Below are 19,747 nucleotides of genomic sequence, written 5' to 3'. Positions count from 1 at the left end.
CACAGCAGCTTTCGTCTTGCAGCGACGATAAACTTCCTGCTGCAGGCTGGAACAGGTCAGCGCTCCCTTTGTCTGCCCAGTGCTCCAAACCCTGTGAAATCCTAGATAATCGTGACTAAGTTTTCATAGCTGTTGCTGCTGTGAAAGTAGGCTTCACTTCAAGTGTTATCCCTTGACTTCCTCCAACTTCTCTCCTCTCCCAAGGAGAGGTGTGCAGGACCAGTTGGGTCACTACCGAGGGGAGCTGTGCTTGCCAAGGGTCTGTTTTTCACTTCTTCCTCCACAAAGCGGTGGTTATTGTCCACGTCCAACACACAGCCCACTGCTCACAGCACCAGCGTTCCGGGAAAGGCCTCGCTAAAAGTGAGCAACCAAGCTCTGCTGAAAACCCATCGCCTCTAAAAGGCTCCGTGTTGACAGTATGGGAGAAACCACCACCCCCCAAAAAACACCCCAACCTTCAAAACAAGCTCTTGAGTATCTCTGGCTGTATGTCTCTATGCTGTAACACTACCAGCCAAATCTTAACATAGAGATGTTAATTCACAGGCAGACAGCTTTCAGAAGACAGTACATCTTGGAAATGATCAAAGTGATGTGATCTCCACATCACACGTGACTGTGAGACAGAATGCTTTGCTACCCAGACTCTAGAAAAAAAGCCAGATTACTATGAATTAAGAATAAAAGACTTTAATACATGCATCCCCCTCAGATGAGGTCAAAGATCTATAGAGGGAGAAATAATCACAACCACAGACAGGGACTAAAATTGGAAAGCACTAGAGATGAAGCTGTGGGAAGATCAGCAACCCGAAGTATTTTTAGAGACCTGAGGCAAGTGCTGTATGGCATACAAAGGCCAGAAACATACCTATAAACAGGCAAAAATTTGGTTACAGAATTCAGCAGTGAATAAAACACAGTTGTGCAATTTCTGTTGAAAAGGCAGCAGTTTATTCCAAACCTGCCTGTACAAACACAGCCCAAGCTCCCCACCTACACGCCATTACGAAAAGCCTTTGGTATCACTGCTCCTCTGTTGCTTCTCAGCCCCATCCTCCCCATAAGCTATGGCCGGATCCATTAAGAGTTAATACAATAAGCAACATGAGACTTCTTAAACAACCAGACAGTCACCAGATAAAAGATCTCTGGAAAATATAAATGCTGTGTCTGGTTTAATCATGTACCAGTGCTGATAAGTGTTTGAAGCTATTACAATGTTCACTCTGCACACAGACAGCAGTGACTGGTAGCAACAGGCAGCCCAGCTGGCTGGCCCATGGTGCGGTAAGAAAAACCAGACGGTGCTTCTTTAATAAATGCAGGAATTGTATAAGGGGCTTTCACCATCATCACCATTACACCTTTGTGATAAATTAAGGAAGATGAGATTTGACCCTGCATGAATCTGCAGGCACAATGTGCTTCGCTGTCTGCGTCAAATTCTCTTGTGCTATCCACAGGTAAATCTACCCTAAATATTAGGGGAGCCGACATAAGCAGGAAACAACCAGGGCAGTTACTGGGAAGGGAAAACAATGTTTTCTCAGAGTCAATGCCCTGATCACAGCACGTCTTAAACGCACAACTCAAGTCTTCTGAGCACCAAACGAGTGCAGTTCCCAAGAGAAAACTCTACATTTCAGCTGCAGGCCCAGATATTAAGATTAAGGAGACACTTGTGATGCCTCAAAACCCATTTATTTCCTTCATCTTTTTCTGTTTCTATCCCCTTCTGCAACCTCTGCTGCTTCTCCTCTTAGGACCACGATCCATTTTCTCACGTTTATGTTTGCCATTCCTTTTATCAAAAAACAAATCCCTTAAAAAAAAAAAACCAACCAAAAAACAAACACACACAACTAGCAAGATTTAAACTTTTGCTTCATTTTCCTCCAGCAAAACTGACAGATAGTTGTCACGTAGTGTATTTATCTGCTGTTAGCAGTTTTATCACCGTTGAAGGAGAGAAGGTCCGTAGTGGCAGCACCATCATCTCCAGACGGCTGGAGGAGGAACTGTCCAGCAGCGAAGCACCTCCTGAGAGACGGCGGGGAGCAGGATCAGATACACACTGACATGAAAAAAAACAGCGATGCTCCTCAACTTCTTAACTAATAGCCACGTGCACCAGCTGTCCATTTTCTACTGAATGTATCAGTCAAACCTCCAAAGGTTGTTTAAATTAAAACAAACAACAGCTTTTGCAGATGACACGAGGCGCTGCGAGTATTGGAATTACTGACTATGTATACCAAAGATTTAAAGTTTCCTAACTAGAAATCAAACAGACTCTAATGGAGGGGAAAAAAAAAAAAAAAAAAAAAAATTAATTCAGAAAACTGCCTCTCTCCTCTACTTCCCCATGCCCACTACAAAACCAAACTCAAAGCATCTTCATGTCCCAAAGCATTTATATTTCATTCTCTGTTCTCAACCAGAAAAACATGTTTTCTCATGAACTACCATAATTCTAGCAATTTCAGCTGTAATTTGGTAGCTTGCCTTGTACAAGGTCAAGTTCTGAACTACACATATCCTACCAACCTTGTGAGATAGATACACTTAACTCAGTCACACAGTTATGAGGAAAGACAGACTCTAATACTCAATTTCAGCAGCAGCAATAAGAATAGTAGCTCCTGTCCTGAGAGGGAACCACAAATAGGAAAGGAATCATGCTCAAAACATTGACGCTTATCAGTTGCAAAATGATTTATTGAGTCTCCCTGTCAGGTTATTTGCAGACTGCAATTCTTTTAGTGCTCAGTTTCACTGGAGTCTCCTGAGATCTAATCTGTCAAAAGAAATTGCAGCAAGCTTGTATAGGTCTAGTTTTTTCACAGCTTTCCTCAGTCCTTCTGTTTTATGCCTCCAGCATGCTAGAACTGCACGTTGGCAAGACAATGTCATCAGCAAGGCCTGGCACAGGCTTTCACTTCACTAACGTAACCTATGGAGCTCTGCTGTATGCCATTTGGACCAGGTGCCTTGTTTCCTTAGTAGGGCTTGTGAAGCTAGCACGTGAGGTCATGCACAAGTCCAAAGAGCTTCTCTATCCTTGATCCTAGCCAGTCCAGAATTGACTTCCTTATGTTACCATATAAACCTATTTGTCACCAGGGATTCAAATGAATAATAATAAAGTGAACAGATTAAGGATGCAACTGCAAATAACTCAATTTGCCATGGAGGCGAATTCATCAGGCATACAGTAAATAAAAGCAAAGAGGAAAGTCCAAGTGAAATACTTTGTATATTTTAAGTCCACATCTTTTATCACCCATTCCATCATAAAACTATGCAATCAAGGAGGTTTCCGGTTGGAGTTTGGAGAGTTTTTTTGTTTTTCAGGGTTTTTGGTTTTGTTTTACTAGCTGTTACTTAAGGATAGCAGTGAAAGATCATGACCCCATTTCCACTCCTCCAGAGTCTGCAGGGCTCTCTTTGATGTTTCAAATGTAGCCTCGTGGATCATATCACCTTTCCCATGAAAGCACAGGGATTACCTTTCTCCACTGCTTTGCATTCTCCCTTCCACGAAAAAACAACACTTCCTTCTATTCTTCCAACTGTGAAAAATAACTGCTTATACCATACAGAAAGCCAGTAGCCTTGTTTGTTAACCAGCCATTTTGCTTTAAGTTGTTGGCATTTCCCTTGCCTATAAAAATGAAATTTCCCAGGAATTTTCCAGAAAAATAGTTCTTACCTTTGCATTCCCAACATCATCTATAAATGCTACAATAAATTAAACAGTTTCCTGGGCATATGTAGCTCTTTAAGGAATCCTATGTAGTACCCAAAAACTACAATAGGGTTAGCATGAAAGAAATCATTATTGGGTTAAGATAGAAAGGTATAGGGCTCCTTTTCATCCAAACTCAGTACATTAAAGCTAATCAGATACGCTCATTTGAGGAGTACCAGAATTAGTGAACTCACAGCCATATTTTCTAAGTAATGGCAATGTCATAGGTCTACATTTTCTTTAAGAAGCTTCTCCACAGCAGAAAGCAAAGGTTGTTCTAGAAACAAAAAACTATGGAAGCTACCTAGTCTCTTCCCAGAGATCCACACAACTTAACAGGACAGCGTTTCCTCCTTGGTGGTCCCTTTATTTATTTTTATCTCTCAGCAGCCATGCACAAAATGTTGATAAAGTCAAAGGATGAATTTTATCTCCCGTTCTCACAGTTTTTAGGTACAAAGAAGCTTCCTGGAAAAGTTTATACATTTAGGGATGTCTGGACCTGCTGGATTCTCAAAACAAGACAGTGCCAAGTGATATCCATTGAATTTAGGTCACACTCCTCTACAGGAATATGTCCTTCAGTAAGGAGGATATGCAACTCACCATACAACCATACTTCCCACTAGACTGGTGATACAGACTGGAGCTTATAAGACATAGTTGGTTTAAAAGATAGATCTCCTTCCTGTATCATTTTAAAATCCATTCTATAAATTTCTTAGCTGAGAAGAAAACTATTGTGCTTCCTTTGCAAACAGAATGGCACTTGGGTGACATTTCTTCAACAACAGCAGACCCCATATGAAGAATTTATTACAGGAAGAACAGACCCTTTCTACATCCCAGCATGTCTGTAAAGCACTCTCTGAATGTGAAATAAAGTTATCCCACTGCTATTTTCAAGCCCCAATGAAATCCAGGGTGCTCTTCAAACCCATGAGCCCAATTGCTTCAGGACAGACACCACATTATCTTGCCATTACCATGAAGATTGCATCACCAGCCCCTTGTGCAATCAGACCTTACACAAAACTAAATACTAAACCTGCTGCTCCTGCCAAAAAAAAAAAAAAAACAAAACCCAAACCAACTTTGCCTCCATATTTTGAGTATAACAAGTGTAGCAAGAAACTAAGCCAAAAGAAGAAAGAAATCACCTGCAAATGCACCTGATCAAAAGTAAATAAAATACATATTTCTGGCATCAGGTCTTGAAGGCCTGATGGTACTCAGACTGACAAATCATACTAAGCAAGAAGTTCTGAGCTTCCACTCACAAAACTTCATCCATCTGTCAGGAAAACAAAGAACATCTGAACCCAAGCAGCACCATTTTAATTGTTTGAATATTTAAAAGAAAAAAAAAGTGGAATTGCAATGAGGCCAATGTTAGTAAGGACAGGAATGAACTGACCTTGACATATGCTAGGTAATGCTCGCACTTTTCCTGCATGTATGACAGTTGCAACTTCTCTGTGATCTGCCCCACCGTCTCTCCAGAAGTCACAAAGTAAACTCTGGGTTGCTGGCTCTTTTCCTTCTTTGCCACATCAGCAGTCAAGTTATAATTCAAACCTGTTTTAAAAAGGAAGAAGAAGAAAACAAAGGATGTCAGTGAACAATAGTTATTTTCTAGCCACCTATCAATAGATCCTGTCGCCCCCGGGACATGTGTGCTTGAAAAAAGGTCAACCCTTGCCAGCCCTCAATCAATCACTAAGTTTCCTGTGGCTGCACAAACCCAAATCCAATTACTAATGTACTCCCGGGTTTCGTGTTGGTTCCCCAGCCCATCCTTTCCCATAGGAAATGATGTGTAAATACAAATCTAGACATGCACACCTAATCAAAAAAAAAAAAGAAACAAAAGATGCTTAAATTAAGTTGCTAACATAAAAAGCAAAACCACAACACAACAACAGCGGCAGCCTCGAGCTTTGTCTCCCTTCTAGAACAGCACAAACCATGCAAATGTCAACAAGGATGTGGCACTTCCTGACAATTACTTCTGTTGATTTGCGGTCATCTTAGCGTTTAGACCTTAATTAGAGATCACTGTCTTGCACTCAGTATCCCTCCCTTAGATGTTATACATCCCTAGCAGCTTATAGAAGAAATACCCAGAGACTAATGAGCTGTATCTCTGCAAATCCTGTTTCCTGCTGTTCTACAGGATAAGCAGCTTAACACAATCGGTCAGTTTGTGACTGGATGAGTCTGTGTCCAACAGAAAACTTAGTTGTTACCTGAAGCAGTTGTACAGTGATTGAATAATCCAAGCTGTCTATACCTTTCCTTTTGGTAAACGCAACAACAGGAGCAATGAAATTGCAACAGAAGCATAAACGCTTATTTTGCTGCTCTCTACAGACAAGGGAAACACTGGCTGTGAGGTCCTTTCACTCATCACAGACCACAGCCTCCACTGATTTCAGCTGTTATCAAGGCAATAACGTAAATACCACGAGATTGGCTCACTATAAATGGCTTAATTAGTTGATAATCTCCCTAAATGACAGCCAGCACCAGCTCCTGTGCTGATTTGTTACATGTGTAGCATGCTTGCCAAATTATTGCTTTGGTTTTATTTAAGTCCTAAATGATTGATGCCAGATAATACGCTCCACATAAATGTAAACTTTTTTTAAAGCAGAATTTTATACACAATCAATGTAAATGTAACACATTCCTGGACTGAGGTCTTCTATACCAAATTTCAGCAAGGGGTCTTTGCTAGGATTTGTCACGTTTTAATTTGGTTTCACTGCGGTAGGTTTTTTTTTTTTTAAAGTCAATGAAAATCCTTATCTCTCTAAATCAACACTGCTGACAGTGGTATCCCCTCCAATCATTTCTCCACCAAAGTTTCACTACTTTGAAGAATTTATTTAATGATATTATAAAACTTGGTGCAAAAGTCCCTGTGAACATATATAATTCAAACGGACCTTGCTTCCATTTGTAGTGTGTTGCATTCTGATGAAAAGTTTGCTCACAAGTTCATGCAAAGCAACCAGAGACATACCCTAGGTAGTAAGAAAAGCAACAGCTGAGGAATCAGCCTAACTACCATCATAGGGCTCCACCTGAACTTTTTTTGCTTGCTTTTGGAAGAATAACTTGTTTAGAAGGATAATGCCTTGAAAGCGTTTCAAACTCTGACAGGCTCAGCACCAAAAACTCTCCCTGAAGTGGTGTTTGCTCAGTCCCGCTGAAGAGCGCCACCTAAACAGAAACGCAGGGCTTAGCCTGTTTAGCCAGCAGTCTCTTTCTTAACCTTTTTTTTCTTTTTTAAAGTGTGCACATCCCACACCCATCCCCAGTTGTCTCCCTTTTGCTTTCAAGATGTCACATGCACGCTTGCATGCTGAGATGTGCACCGGCATCCCAAGATTAAAGACAAGAAAAGCCATAGCAAACCCAGGCCCTGCGTAGGCAGAGGCAAAAAGCCCCACGGGGAGACACAGCCCTCTTCAAAAGAGAAACACCAAAGGAAGGCAGGGCTGCATAGCTTGCAGGGGTGCCTGGGGAGGCTCGGAGGCTCTCCAAAGGATGCGCAACATATTACTGACACTGAACAATTCCTCGCTGCAGGCGCGGAGACGCGTCCCAAGGCAAGCCCCGTACCAGGCCTCCAAGCAAAGTGATCCCAGCTACCGTCTCTCTGAAACAGCAGTGGATGTTTTCAATCAAGCAGCACAGTTCCCATCCTCCCCCCCGCCTCCCCTTTATTTTGACAACTTGTTTCTATGTTATATCCAATGATGTCACATCAGTGGAAAAACTGAAATACCATGAGTAAGGTTTTTTTTTTTTTCCTCTCCCCAGCTTCATTGCTTCCAAAAAGCAACCAGGGTGGGGAGATAACTGGCCAAATTTCGCACTGCTGGTGGTGTAAGTTCCTCCTGCTCACTCCAGTAGGAGATCGCAAGGCAAGTTTTCATTAGCAAATTAACTCTTGCAGGTAATGCCTTTAAATATTTGTCCAGCAGCTTTAAGGAGGTCTAGTTTGAAATGTTTCTGGGGATCTGGCCCATCCTAACTTCACACAATCAAAACAAAACTCTGGCATGGATTTGATGAGCTCAGATCCAGGGCTTGATTTTTCTAACAGCTATTCCTTCTCCATAACTAAAGTTAAATGCCTGAAAGCTTTGATAACAGCTCACTGAGAAATTTTTGATCATACCTGCAAGAGAACCATCAGCCAGCAGACCAGGAGAGTTACTCCAGCCAGTAACAGACAAACAAAGTAAACGGCAGAAGGCATTTTATAATGGATTTTCAACCTAAGCGGCACATGCGTACTCATGATGCAAGAGTCCCCCCCTTACAGGGCTGCAGGCAGCCCTGAAGCAGAGAGGAGTGAGGAGGGATTGAACTCAGGTAGTGGTATCCTGTGAGCTAAAACAGGAATAGCAGCTGGCTGTGCTAATGGAGAGGTTACACACCCTGAGCCACCCTGCGCATGCCTTTGTTGCCCACTCAGATGATGCTACAGCACACAAAAAGCAGGCGGCAAAATGCTCAGCAGGAATAAGCACGTCCATAAGTTCTTGTTAAACTACTAGCTATAGTACTGATTTGTGGGGGGTGAAGCAGGGCACCACATGGAGAAAATTAAGAACTTAGTAAACAATAACAAAAAGCCATTGGAAGAGGAATGCATTTCTTTGCCTTCTTTACCAGTAATTACAAGGAGAAAATGATTCATGACCTTTGCTTGCAGAGAAAATTCTTAAGTAAAAAAAGTATTAAAAAAAATTTGTCCTAGCGAATGACTACATAGGACATTCTCCCCATCCTCTCTCAAAACTCTTTCCCTTTCCCCTTACTTCAAACTTTGTTTCAAATTCTTTCTCATAGTGTTGTCCCTAGCTTCCAAGTAGGGAGCCATCCTCACTGCTCCAGGCATACACTAAACAACACAACCCTACAGCATCCCTGCCTCTGAGGCATTCAGAGGGTAGCACGGTCTTAGGCCTGCATCCAAGCGGACTGGAAAAATGAGAGACAGACAGAAGTACTATTCCTGCACCAAACTAGATAAGGAGTGTCCACTTTTGTCAGATTTTGGATCAGGCATGTTTCTTCAGTCCTAGAAATGTATACGAACAGAATGAAAATGTCAAGTGACCCATTATCCCACACTAAATCTCACACCCGTCTTTCAGGCAACAGTATTTGGGACATGAAGACTACCCTAGAAACGGATCAGCACACAAGCCATGCACACCTGAAGTGAACAGTACAAGAGAAACTTTGAAGAAGTTTCTAACGCATCTGCCTAGCCCTAGCCAAATGCCCAAAACCCTTAATTTCATAGCCACTTAAAATTCACCTAATTCTTACACTGGCACTATTGTTGCTGCTGTTGTTGAGGAAATTACCCAGACTGTGGGCACAAGTTTATTTCCATTCTTCTGTGGAGATGAATGCAGAAACAGTGCTTGATGCACCGAGATGCAAACAGCCTCTGTTTTCTTGTGCTGGTCACCCAGAAGTGGATGGTCTGAACAGGCTGAAGTCTGCTCACCCAGGCTAGGAAAGGCCTTTCTCTCATCCCTGCCTTTCCTGCAGGTACAGACACCCCAGGAGAGACAAAGCAATGGCCCCTCAGGTGAGGGAGGAACAGTCTGAGTGAGATTCTGAGGTGAAAGAGGGAAAACTTAAAATGCCATATTTCTCACACCTCCAAGATGTACCAGAGGCTGTCTCTCTCAGTGGCCGTACAACTAGACGCTCAGCTCTGCAGCAAGCACAGAGGCAGAGCGAAGGGTCAGACAATGCCTGGCACACAGTGCAGAGCACATGTTTCACTTGGGCATGGCTCTTTGTTTAGATGAAACCATTTCAGCAATAAATTCATACTTCTAAAAACCATAGCCTGCATTCAGTATCCACAAAATGGATGGGAATTATACTGTCATTGGCAGTATCAAGCAGTGTCAATGAACACAGATCCTCAAAAAACAAGAGGAAGGTGGGGAAGGTTTATATGCAAGCGTGAGGCAGTGCTAGATGAAGACAACTTTCCTTCACATGCCAGTTAATGTAACGCTAAAAATAACCACACGTTCAAATAAGCACTGAAGACACACATTTGCCACAGAAGAATGGTGCCTGCGTGTTCAGCTTGACTTTCTAAACATTGTGTAGTAGGTGACCAACTTCAGCCACCCAAAAACAAAAGCAACACCCAGCTTTTCACCAGTAAGCAGCAATCATCTTGAGCGTCCATGCTGACAAGCCTTAGGGGAGCGATTTTCCCAGTCAGCACTGTGTTCTCATCGTCTGACTTAACAGACAGGCCCCAGATATCCGAAGAGGAGACAATCCCAACACTTTTAGCCACAAAACTTCACATAGCATTTCAACACCTCCATATGTCTGTCAAAGTCCGAACTGGACAACAATTCTATTTTTTTCCCTCTACATTTAACCATGCAGGAGAGGAACCATTGCAATATTTCCAGGAATTGTTCTACCCTTTGCTAATTGATACTCTTCAAATGCAACATAATTAAAATGATCTGACTGTTAGATTACAAACTGAAAGCTTATTTGAGATATTTTATCCAAATCATATCCCCAAGGGGTTTTATACAGTCAGATAGTTCTGGCTGCAATGTTTTCAAGACAAATCACTTTGCAAGAAGCATTGTATAAAAGGACAATGGTTGGAAGTTTTATAATCATCTACTTAATAGTAAAAAAATTCCTTGTAATGAAATATATGTTACTTGCCAAAGAAGATGCACATGTGCTTTCACACAATAAATCATCGGGAGAACAGTTTGTATGACAACACAGAGGAATTCAACTGGCTCTTACAAGACACGATGAAGCGGGAAGATAGGTCTTTTGCAAACAAGGGGAACAGATATTTAGATTGGAAAAAAAGACAGCTCACTTCTTAGCCACAGGTCCAGAGGTATGAAATTAAAGCAAAGGAAACATATTAAACAGTACCCCCAGGAACACATGAAAACCTATATATTCAGAAAATCTATGCACTGATTGTCAGAAAGGAATTATCACCCTCGGAGCGCTCGGAGATAAGAGTTTTCTCAACTGACAGGGGAGCAGGCATTACAAAAAATACTTTATCAAAGCATGTGTTCGTCTGCTGAGAGTCATCATTTACAGGGAAGGAAAAAGTGCAAAAATAGAAACTGAAATCTCAGTTGCACCAATATGTTAGAATCCAGAGGAATCTTAAATGTAGTAACTCCACTTTTTTGAGCTGTTCAGGTGACAAAAAGTGACAAGCTGCAGAGAACAACTTCAACAAGCAGCTTGTAGTTCTCGCTCCATGTGAAGGGCAGGAGAAGTAGCAAGAAGCCTTTTTCTTCTCTGACTCATTTAAAATCCAAATACTGCAGCAGGCTCTGCATACTGGGATGCACAGATGCAACTCTCACCCTTCTTGATTAGTGACTCAGAAAGGCTGAGGCACAGAGTAGGAGGAGGCACTGCTTCCTCCAGCTCCTCACCAGACCCACAGCAGAGACGCAGCACACTGTGAGGCTGAGGTATCTCCCATGAGCAGCACACTGCAAGTCCTCTGCCATTCCTAAAGCACATTGAAGGTAAAACATTGTGGCTGAACTAAACAAACCCAGACCTTACAATATTTAGAAATGCTCTATCTATCCCATACCACTTCACACAATATCTAAGACTTGTAAACACTGGGATGTAAAAGACATAAGTAATATTTTAATGCAGCCAAGACGTAAAGGCTTGCACAATTACACACCTTACACAATTTCATTCACATGAGAAACTCCAGGTGTTTTACAGAGGTTAACTAACCTGGAAGATATTCTTGCTATCAGTAAAATACTGGGCTATTTATAATCATTTTACAGACAGGTAAACTGATGCACAGAAAAGGAATTGCTCACGTCTGCTAGGAATTCAGAATTATAGGGCTCTGTTTCAAGAGCTCCTTGTAGACTTTCTAAAACTATTAATCCAGAGCAAATCACACCTGCTTTCTGATAACACTGATAGAGGATATGGATACAGATATGCGTTATCAAGAGATACACAGGGAATATGAACTTCTAAAGCATCAGTTGTTTCTGTGTTCTGTCCTTGCAGTAAGTCCAAGGACACGTTTCCCTCCTTTCACTAAGGAAGAAACTGCCCCAGTATTAACTCAGCCTCACCAGAAGGTAAAAACATGCCCAAGAAAGTTCCCAGGCAGGCTCCAACTTTCTGGAATTGTATAGCTCTGCTCACCTTGAAACAATGTATTTCATGTAAAAGCTCTGTTACTGAATCCAAAGAGAGCCCTTGACTCCAGCTTAGTCTGCTAGTGTGCCCCTGCCCAGGGCTGGCGCAGGTACCTTACCTATTTCTCCAGGAACACGCTTGCCACTGAAGCGAAAGCATGCTGTGACATTGAGGCAGTTCACCGGCTGCAAGCCATCATGGCACTGAGGAGCTGTGATGTTGATGGACACGGGCAGAAAAATAGAGATGTCCATAGTAATGACAGGCCTGGATCTGGAGATCAATAGAGAGCGAAATTGAGTGATCATTCAGAGGGAAGTTCTCAGCCAAAGGAAAATAAAGTACATTTGGTAAACTGCACAATTTCAAGCAGACATGAAAAATTGGAGAGTGCACTTGTAACTGTAAGATAGATTAGCACTTGACCTAGCTGGCAAGGACTACTTGCATCTGAATGAAAACCATAGTGTCAACTTGAAGTTCATGCTGATACAGACTGCAGGCAGGCAGCTGGGGAAACTGGTAACACATAATAATAACCATCTCAAATAAAAGTTGCAGAAAGCCTTTCCGATGATTGAAGAGGATAACAAAATTAGCAGAATGGCAACCAAGGACAACAAGCTCATTCAAGTGAGGCTGCTTGCTAAGCAGCCCGGATGGTCAGGAACAGGTAGGCAGAGACCTTAGGTTTCCAGAGAATGGTCTACGGTCAAGTTTGTGACCTGCAAGTCAAGGAGGGAGCACAGGGGTAGGAGATGGATTCATACATAATTTTTCTGACAATTTAAGAGGGACAACAGGCACCATATTCATGTTTTCTGGGGGAGGGAATGTTTGGCTAATTTGCTCCTGGAAAGTGGTAAGGATTGAATACTCTTTTCACGCTGCTAAGCTCTGTTTCAGGAGTTACCTGGTGCACTGTGAACAAAAGCTTTCTGCCCTTGAAACTTCAGCACCAGGTTATTGCTACAACTATTCTTTGCTGAAGATGACCTCGGTCAGGATCACAGAGCAAGCTGAGTGACATCAGGGCCCAGGTGGGTCTCCTCTCTCAGACAACACAGAAGCCCCACCAGCTTGGTTGGGAAAAGCAGCCCAGAAACTCAGGTTTCTCCTGAGCCACCCCTAGCACAGGACTCCAGCCCAAAAATTCATCGAGTGTTATTCTTTGTGGTTTCAATTCTGTACGTGTTCAACATGAACACGTTCTTCCAAAACCAACTCTAGTAGTAAAAAAAAATGTGCAGCAACCAGCAAATTCACTTCTAAGGTAGTCCCAGCAGCTGTGCAAGGCCAGACCACGCAAGCAAACCACTTCAGGACTCTCACTCCACAAGCCACTTAATTTAGAGGTGGAGGGGAGCGGGGAGAAGAGAGCAGGGATTGTGGTTACACCTAATTCATATCAACGGGAACAAGCTTCACATCAATCTCTGAGACAGCTGCTCAGGCTCTTTTACCACAGCCTGAAATAACAGTGCAAGTTCACCTTTTGAGATGGAGGATGAAGATAAATGCTAACCCTAGAAATATATACAGTAAAAAGGGGGAAGAAGGAGGAAGAAGAGTGAGCTTCCTAGTATGATTTCACACCTTGGAAAAAACTCTTTTCAAATGCTTGAGGAAACATAAAAGAGGAAATGCTATAATTGACCTAGAAAAATATTTCTCCTAGAAAAAAAATATTTCTCCAGCCATGATGCACTGTGTGATTTTTCCTTAATGTTAGCTCACTTAGTTATTCACTGGGGGAAAAAAAAAAAAAACACAATGCATCTGTCAAACAGCCATACACACACGCGAGTAATACAGCAATGACGATCTGCCCCAAGTCACTGCGGCTTCCACCAAAGCTTTTAATATCACTTGGCAAAACATTTGTTGGTTTTGGCCAAAGAATTTCACAAAGGCTTCTGGAGGGGTGGGGGGGAAAGGCAGCTCATTTCTTTATCCTAATCTGAATCTAAACAGCAAGATGGACACGCTGTAAATTGGCAGTAGCCACAATTAAATCAGGCTGCCCACAAAGTCAGCTGGTAATGTCTTAATCTTCTCCGAAATGCACAAGCAGTGACTGAATGCATGGACAGAGGTCACCATGCTTTTGCAATGTATGTTGTTTTAAACATCACAGCAAGCCTTTCAGATTGCCATTTCCCACCCTGCAAGTAACAACAATGCAGAATAAAAATGCACAGTTTTCTTTCTAGCAGGTTTGGAGATGTGGGGCTGTGAGATTCCATCTGGGGCATGGCACACCTTTTCACAGAAACAGCAATTGGCATCTTCTGTGTGCATGATGAAGGAACAGAAAGCTCTTCAGAAGACTTGACTAGCTGCCACATTGATCATCAAGAGCATTTCTTCCCCTCTTCTCCTTTTTCTTTTTGTTTTGTTTAACTGATTCAAATGGAAACAGAGCCAAGTTTTTCCTGCCTTGAAAAAGAAGCAGGCTGGCACATCCGTTCTGCAGCTCCACTATTTGTCTTGCCAGTTTCACCACATCTCTATGTTCCATTAAGATGCAGGAATCCCTAGTGACTAATTCTAATGACATCTAGGTATTGACAGGATTTTTCTATTAAATATTTACAAGTGTAACAACAGAGCTACTGGTAAAATTCAGATTTCCCATTCTCTTCCCCATGTCTGTGCATCTCAAGCCTGCTCCTACTCTTAAATCTCCACCTGCATAATTTAGTGGACCAAGCTGTCACACCTCTCTCCATCAGATGAAACAAGCAATTGCACTTAATTCATACACTTGAAACAGCAGCCCAAATCCTGTGTGCATTACAAACATCTCCATATTTCATTTCCCTGAAGACTCTTATTTCATTCTGTGTCCCATTATAACTTGCAAAATTACATCCTGGCATCATATGCAGCTGGCTTTTTGCTCAACCGCATTCCCTTAAATCATATTTTATTTACTTTATGCAAATGTAAGAACAATAAAAAAGCCTTCTCACAAATTCAGAGCAACCTTTTTAGAAAAGGCATTAAGAAGCAACACATCTCCTTCAGGCTCTAATCCTTCATTTTGTTCCTAGCCCTGGGAGTCCTATGTATTGTCATCCCTCACTACACTGTTTAAATCAGACTGTGCATTTGTTGACACTATCCATGTTTAAGGTTCTGCTCAAAAGGTAACCCAGGTTGCTTCTTCTGACCACAGTAAACTAGGGAGAAAATCAGAGTGGTGGAGGACTTAGAACACGTAAGATATAAACAGAAAACAGACACAAAAAGAAGACAACAGCGGATGAAAAAGACTTTGATCTCACCTCAGAAGTACCACATTGTCTGACAAGAAAGCTCCAACGGTCATATCTGAAATTATTGTAACATTGAGACAGTTACAAAGGAGGCACAGAATTCAATTTTTTCATGTCAGTTGGTAAATTATGGAGCATATATCCAAAAAAAGCATTTTTACTTAAATCAGCTGGCTGGTCTCTTCAAATATAATTATGTCAGAAGTAGTGCAACCAGAGGATCATGTCTGTGATGTTATTTCACTTCTACTTCATTATTTGGTTTTTATTATTACCATTATGCTATTGTCTACTATTTTTTTTTTTTTTTTAATTGTCATCATGACTGGGCAGCTTCCAGGCAACTTACAACCTTGGCCAGATACTGAAATCCTTTGCTTTAATATCTCAATCATTCGTCATGACTGTCCAAACATCTGAAGCAAGCAATTGGCTCAAATTCTTATCAGGAGCTTTGAATAACAGGGAAAAGGGAAGAAAATGCTCAGCTTCATCAGCCTCTGGCCATTGCAGGAACCAGCAACCTGGAAATCACCAGCTCCACTGTTTTCTCAGCCTGCTGCTGTGTTTCCCCAGTGCTCTCGCTGCCAGCGTAGCAGACACACCTGGATAACCATTGCCATCCATATCGACTCCCCCTGATATGGACTGGCCAAACATCCGCAGCATCGGGTTTATTGTTTGCCCAGACAGCTTCTGCAGCAGAAAACACATAAGTGAAATCAGTCAGTAACATAAAGAATCCTTTAAAAAAAACAAACAAACAAAAAAAACCCCAAACAAAACCAAACCCACCCAAATGAAAAAACCCTTCAAGCCTTATTTTCATGGTCACCGGGGTTCTTTTCCATGGACTGGGAGTGCTGCACATCTGCAGACTCACACTTCACCCACGCAGCCCAGAGCAGGAAGGCTGCTGACTGCAGGAAGCCCTTCTGCTCTGGGCTAGGAGGAGGCCAGTGTTGACTTGGATTAAAAAACACACCTGTGTTACAAGCCTCATGCAGTCCCAAGCAAAATAAAGAACACATCAAACAGATTTCTCGGGGAGTGGGAGGAAATTTAACTGCACCCTAGAGATTTTCTCTTCTTTTTTTCATTACCTTTATTTCAGTAAATAAGTTAAGCATCTTAACAAAATTAATGATTAATTGAAACAGAAAATCCTGCCCAACCATTCCTTTTCACAAAGCTTGCCAGCATACCCAAAGTCAAAATGATTAATTTTCATCCCACTTGGAAATTCTGGTTTCCATCAGCTATTATGTAGTGTTTTGTGTCAGTTTGGAAGCTGTATCTCATTTCTGCCTCCCCAACGCGAAGATTAATTAACTTCTAACACAGCTTCTTTTTTTTTGATTACTAACACAAAAACTTTCTCTAAACGTTTTGAATTGTAAATGCCTTTGTCTGAAGCAAATTAATATATCACAATCTATCACAATCTCATTTTCTAAGAAGGCAATCAGATGTCTCCCAGCTCTCATTCATTATGCTGGGCCACCAATGCGAGACCTGAACTCAAACTAACATCTGACTGCAGAAGTTACAGACAGAGGAAACCTACCCCATGAAGTAATTTCAAGGCTATTGGTGGTGCTTCACAGCTTGTGACATGCGACCAGCTTTTCCTGGCCCTCCCATAAAAGGACATAATATTGGACAAAAGGTCAGGCAGGAAATTCATGGAAAAAAAGACAAGTTGAGGGGAAGAAAGATATCCTGCAGTCCTGACAGAGTTTAAAGGAGAAACAGTGCTCTGCCTGTACAGATCTCCTTTTCCTACTTGCGGGCAGATAAGATTAAGACAACTGGAAGTAACTTCCTCCCCACATTACACTTACATCACATTTTTGGGGGGTCCCGGTTAGGGTGGTAAATCCCGCCTGCAAACACCCCAGTGGACATCTGCAGGCTGTTACAGCCTAGAAGGCAGAGGTATAATTCTGCTCTGCTTTTAAGTGCCATGAATGAAAACAGCAGGCCGCAAAGCCAATTAAGCTGCTTCTGCTCATAGCCACCACTAAAGCTGCTGAAGGGACATGAGGGAAAAACACTGACCAGCAATTTAAACGAAGAAAAGGGAAAAAAGCTAACAAAATGAAAAGGGTGAAAACACATACCCTGCAGGCCCTGCCTCCACCTCTCTCAGCTTATTTAAAAAAAGGAAATCCAGGGCATTAAGATGGCTCAGGGGTATAGTAATAAGATACAAAAAGTCTTTCACCTTCAAGTTCAAATCCAGGGCAGGTAGGTAAAGAGCTGAAGTTGTTACACAGCTTTTTTGGTTGCACATGGGAGATGGTGGTGTGTCTGGTGCCCTGCAGCAGACACTGGGAAACAGCACAGAGACACAATGCCCATATGTGGTGCCCCCTCGTCTGCCTCAGGACACGGGACAACAATAGGAATGGTATCAAGAGACAATGACTGTGATACCCTGCCACCCTCTTGAGCTGGGCTTTGTCCCACTGACCAAGGAGAGAGACACGCGCTATGTCTGCCGGCCTTGCTCCAATGGGGAGGGAGAGATTGCAAGCAGGATGTTTCGCTTCCCACCCTGCTGATCTGGCCTCTTTCAAAAAATGTAAAATTTTCCCATGAATGACAAAAAAAATAAAAATAATCTGATCCTTTTCAGCAAGAGCTGGAAATCTTCAGGCTTCTCAGCAGCCAGAGAAGAACCGCCCAGCCAGTGGCTCTCAGCAAGAAACGGGCAGAACCCTGCACATGCCACACATTAGTGCATTAGTGCATTTTACAAGTATCCATAAAGAGTCATTTAACTTCCTTTTTTCTAAAAAGCAGCGCCTGGCATACACATGGTAAAAGGAAGAAGGACTAAACTTCTACGGTCTGTTAGAAGAGTCTCCAATACAACCACTAAACTCTTTAATTCTGCTTAAACTGATTTACTGTGAAGGATCCCACCCAGCAACAAAACAAAACAAGCCAAACTTCAAACACACGGAGGGAGGGAAGATTCAGGCTCTCTGAAAAAAGAAATGGGCTAGACAGAGACTAGGGGATACATGTTGGGCAGCTTGAGCATAAATTTATCTTCTCCACATCCTGGCTACAGTAGCTAAATTGCACTGTGTCATCTCTGCACAAGATGCTACAGCATACCCCAGCCAAGATTTTACTTCATAATAATGGTCAGGGGAATGGCACCCAAGAACAACCTCGTGATATATCGTCACATTGCAAGGAGAGGGCCAACAAGATGGGTAAAGAGGCTTCTGCGGGACACAACAATTTTAGTACCTCTTCTTTCTCACTAAGCCTGCTTCTACAGAAAGAAAGTGCAACCTCCCAGCTGCCCATTGGCCTCTCCATAATTTGTATGCTCAACCTCTCCAGGGTTTTCATTTCTCCTCTGCAGCAGTACTATCTCGAAAAACTGACATTCAAACACCAAGACTTCGTTTGCTTCAAGAAGGAAGCTACAGCTGATAACTGAAACAAAAGACAGTGAAAGATATCTCCCGACTAACATAATTTTGCCCTACAGCATATGGACAAACTTTGGGAGAAGCCATCTTCAAACCAGGACTCAGAAAAGGGTGTAGAGCTATGATGAGACTACCTATAAAGGAACCCCTAAGTATGCTTTATTTCTGCAGGCCCTGGGAAAGTGACTTCAGATAGGTATCATAAATGACAGTGTCACATACCATAGAGTACTGAGGTACAATACCATTGGCGTCCCCATGGTAAATGTACACTGCTCCTATGTAGTTATCCTCCTTAGGCGCTCCAATAGCAACATCTGTAAAACAGTACAAACATTTCACAATCTATTCCATTAGTCCAACTTTTTCCCAATTTTAGAAGCCAGCTATCCATAGGAAACTAGCTCCCCACGACGAAGATGATCAGCAGCTCATGTGAACCTGGAGAGACGGAACTTGTTTGATTTAGTAAAGAGCTTATGTTAAGATAAACTTAAAAAAATACACAAATGTACATGAATTTGTACACGCATGTGGCTATATTGTGCCTAATTAGAAACATGTGCTTGTTATGAAAATGTGCGTTTATTAACCAGAAGACACACTCAAAAAGTTAATTTAGAATTCTTTCATACAAAAATCTCCAACACAGGGGAACATCAGCTTTGTGAACCAAGACAGCATTGGCAAAACATCTATTGTAGCACTACATTAAGTTTCCTTGAAAATCCAAGGCTCCGAAATGAGGCTGGGTATATTAAATGGATAGGCAGGAAGAAAAAAAGGCTGCTGAGGGTACACTTTCAAATTACATTTGATCCATTTTAACTGCAAACTCCTGCAGAAAGAGTGATCCCACCTCCCATTCTCCTCTCCTAGTTGGATCTAGTGACAACACAGTTGCTAAAATTAAACTCTTCCCGATGGCTTCATACCCGTGGACTGATGCAACTCACTCTGCAGTCTCACCATCACCACAACTGTCCCACAAGCAGCAGCAAGAACAC

The 19,747-nt window shown here is 42.2% G+C and overlaps 1 protein-coding gene across 1 annotated transcript in view; it reads right to left on the bottom strand.

The window, feature by feature from the left end:
• Positions 1–19,747, bottom strand: part of ITGA9 (integrin subunit alpha 9) — a 233,362-nt gene that overhangs the window by 174,875 nt on the left and 38,740 nt on the right. Inside the window, exons 11-15 of the mRNA XM_054190890.1 lie at positions 18,963–19,057; positions 15,891–15,981; positions 15,295–15,340; positions 12,123–12,277; positions 5,175–5,335 (exon numbers count right to left, since the gene is read on the bottom strand). Of these exons, the coding sequence (XP_054046865.1) occupies positions 5,175–5,335; positions 12,123–12,277; positions 15,295–15,340; positions 15,891–15,981; positions 18,963–19,057 (548 nt within the window). The remainder of the gene's footprint in view (positions 1–5,174; positions 5,336–12,122; positions 12,278–15,294; positions 15,341–15,890; positions 15,982–18,962; positions 19,058–19,747) is intronic.

The sequence above is a fragment of the Rissa tridactyla genome, chromosome 2, assembly GCF_028500815.1.
Source record: "Rissa tridactyla isolate bRisTri1 chromosome 2, bRisTri1.patW.cur.20221130, whole genome shotgun sequence".
In the NCBI taxonomy this organism is placed as follows: Eukaryota; Metazoa; Chordata; class Aves; order Charadriiformes; family Laridae; genus Rissa; species Rissa tridactyla.
This window is presented reverse-complemented; position numbering and strand designations above follow the sequence as displayed.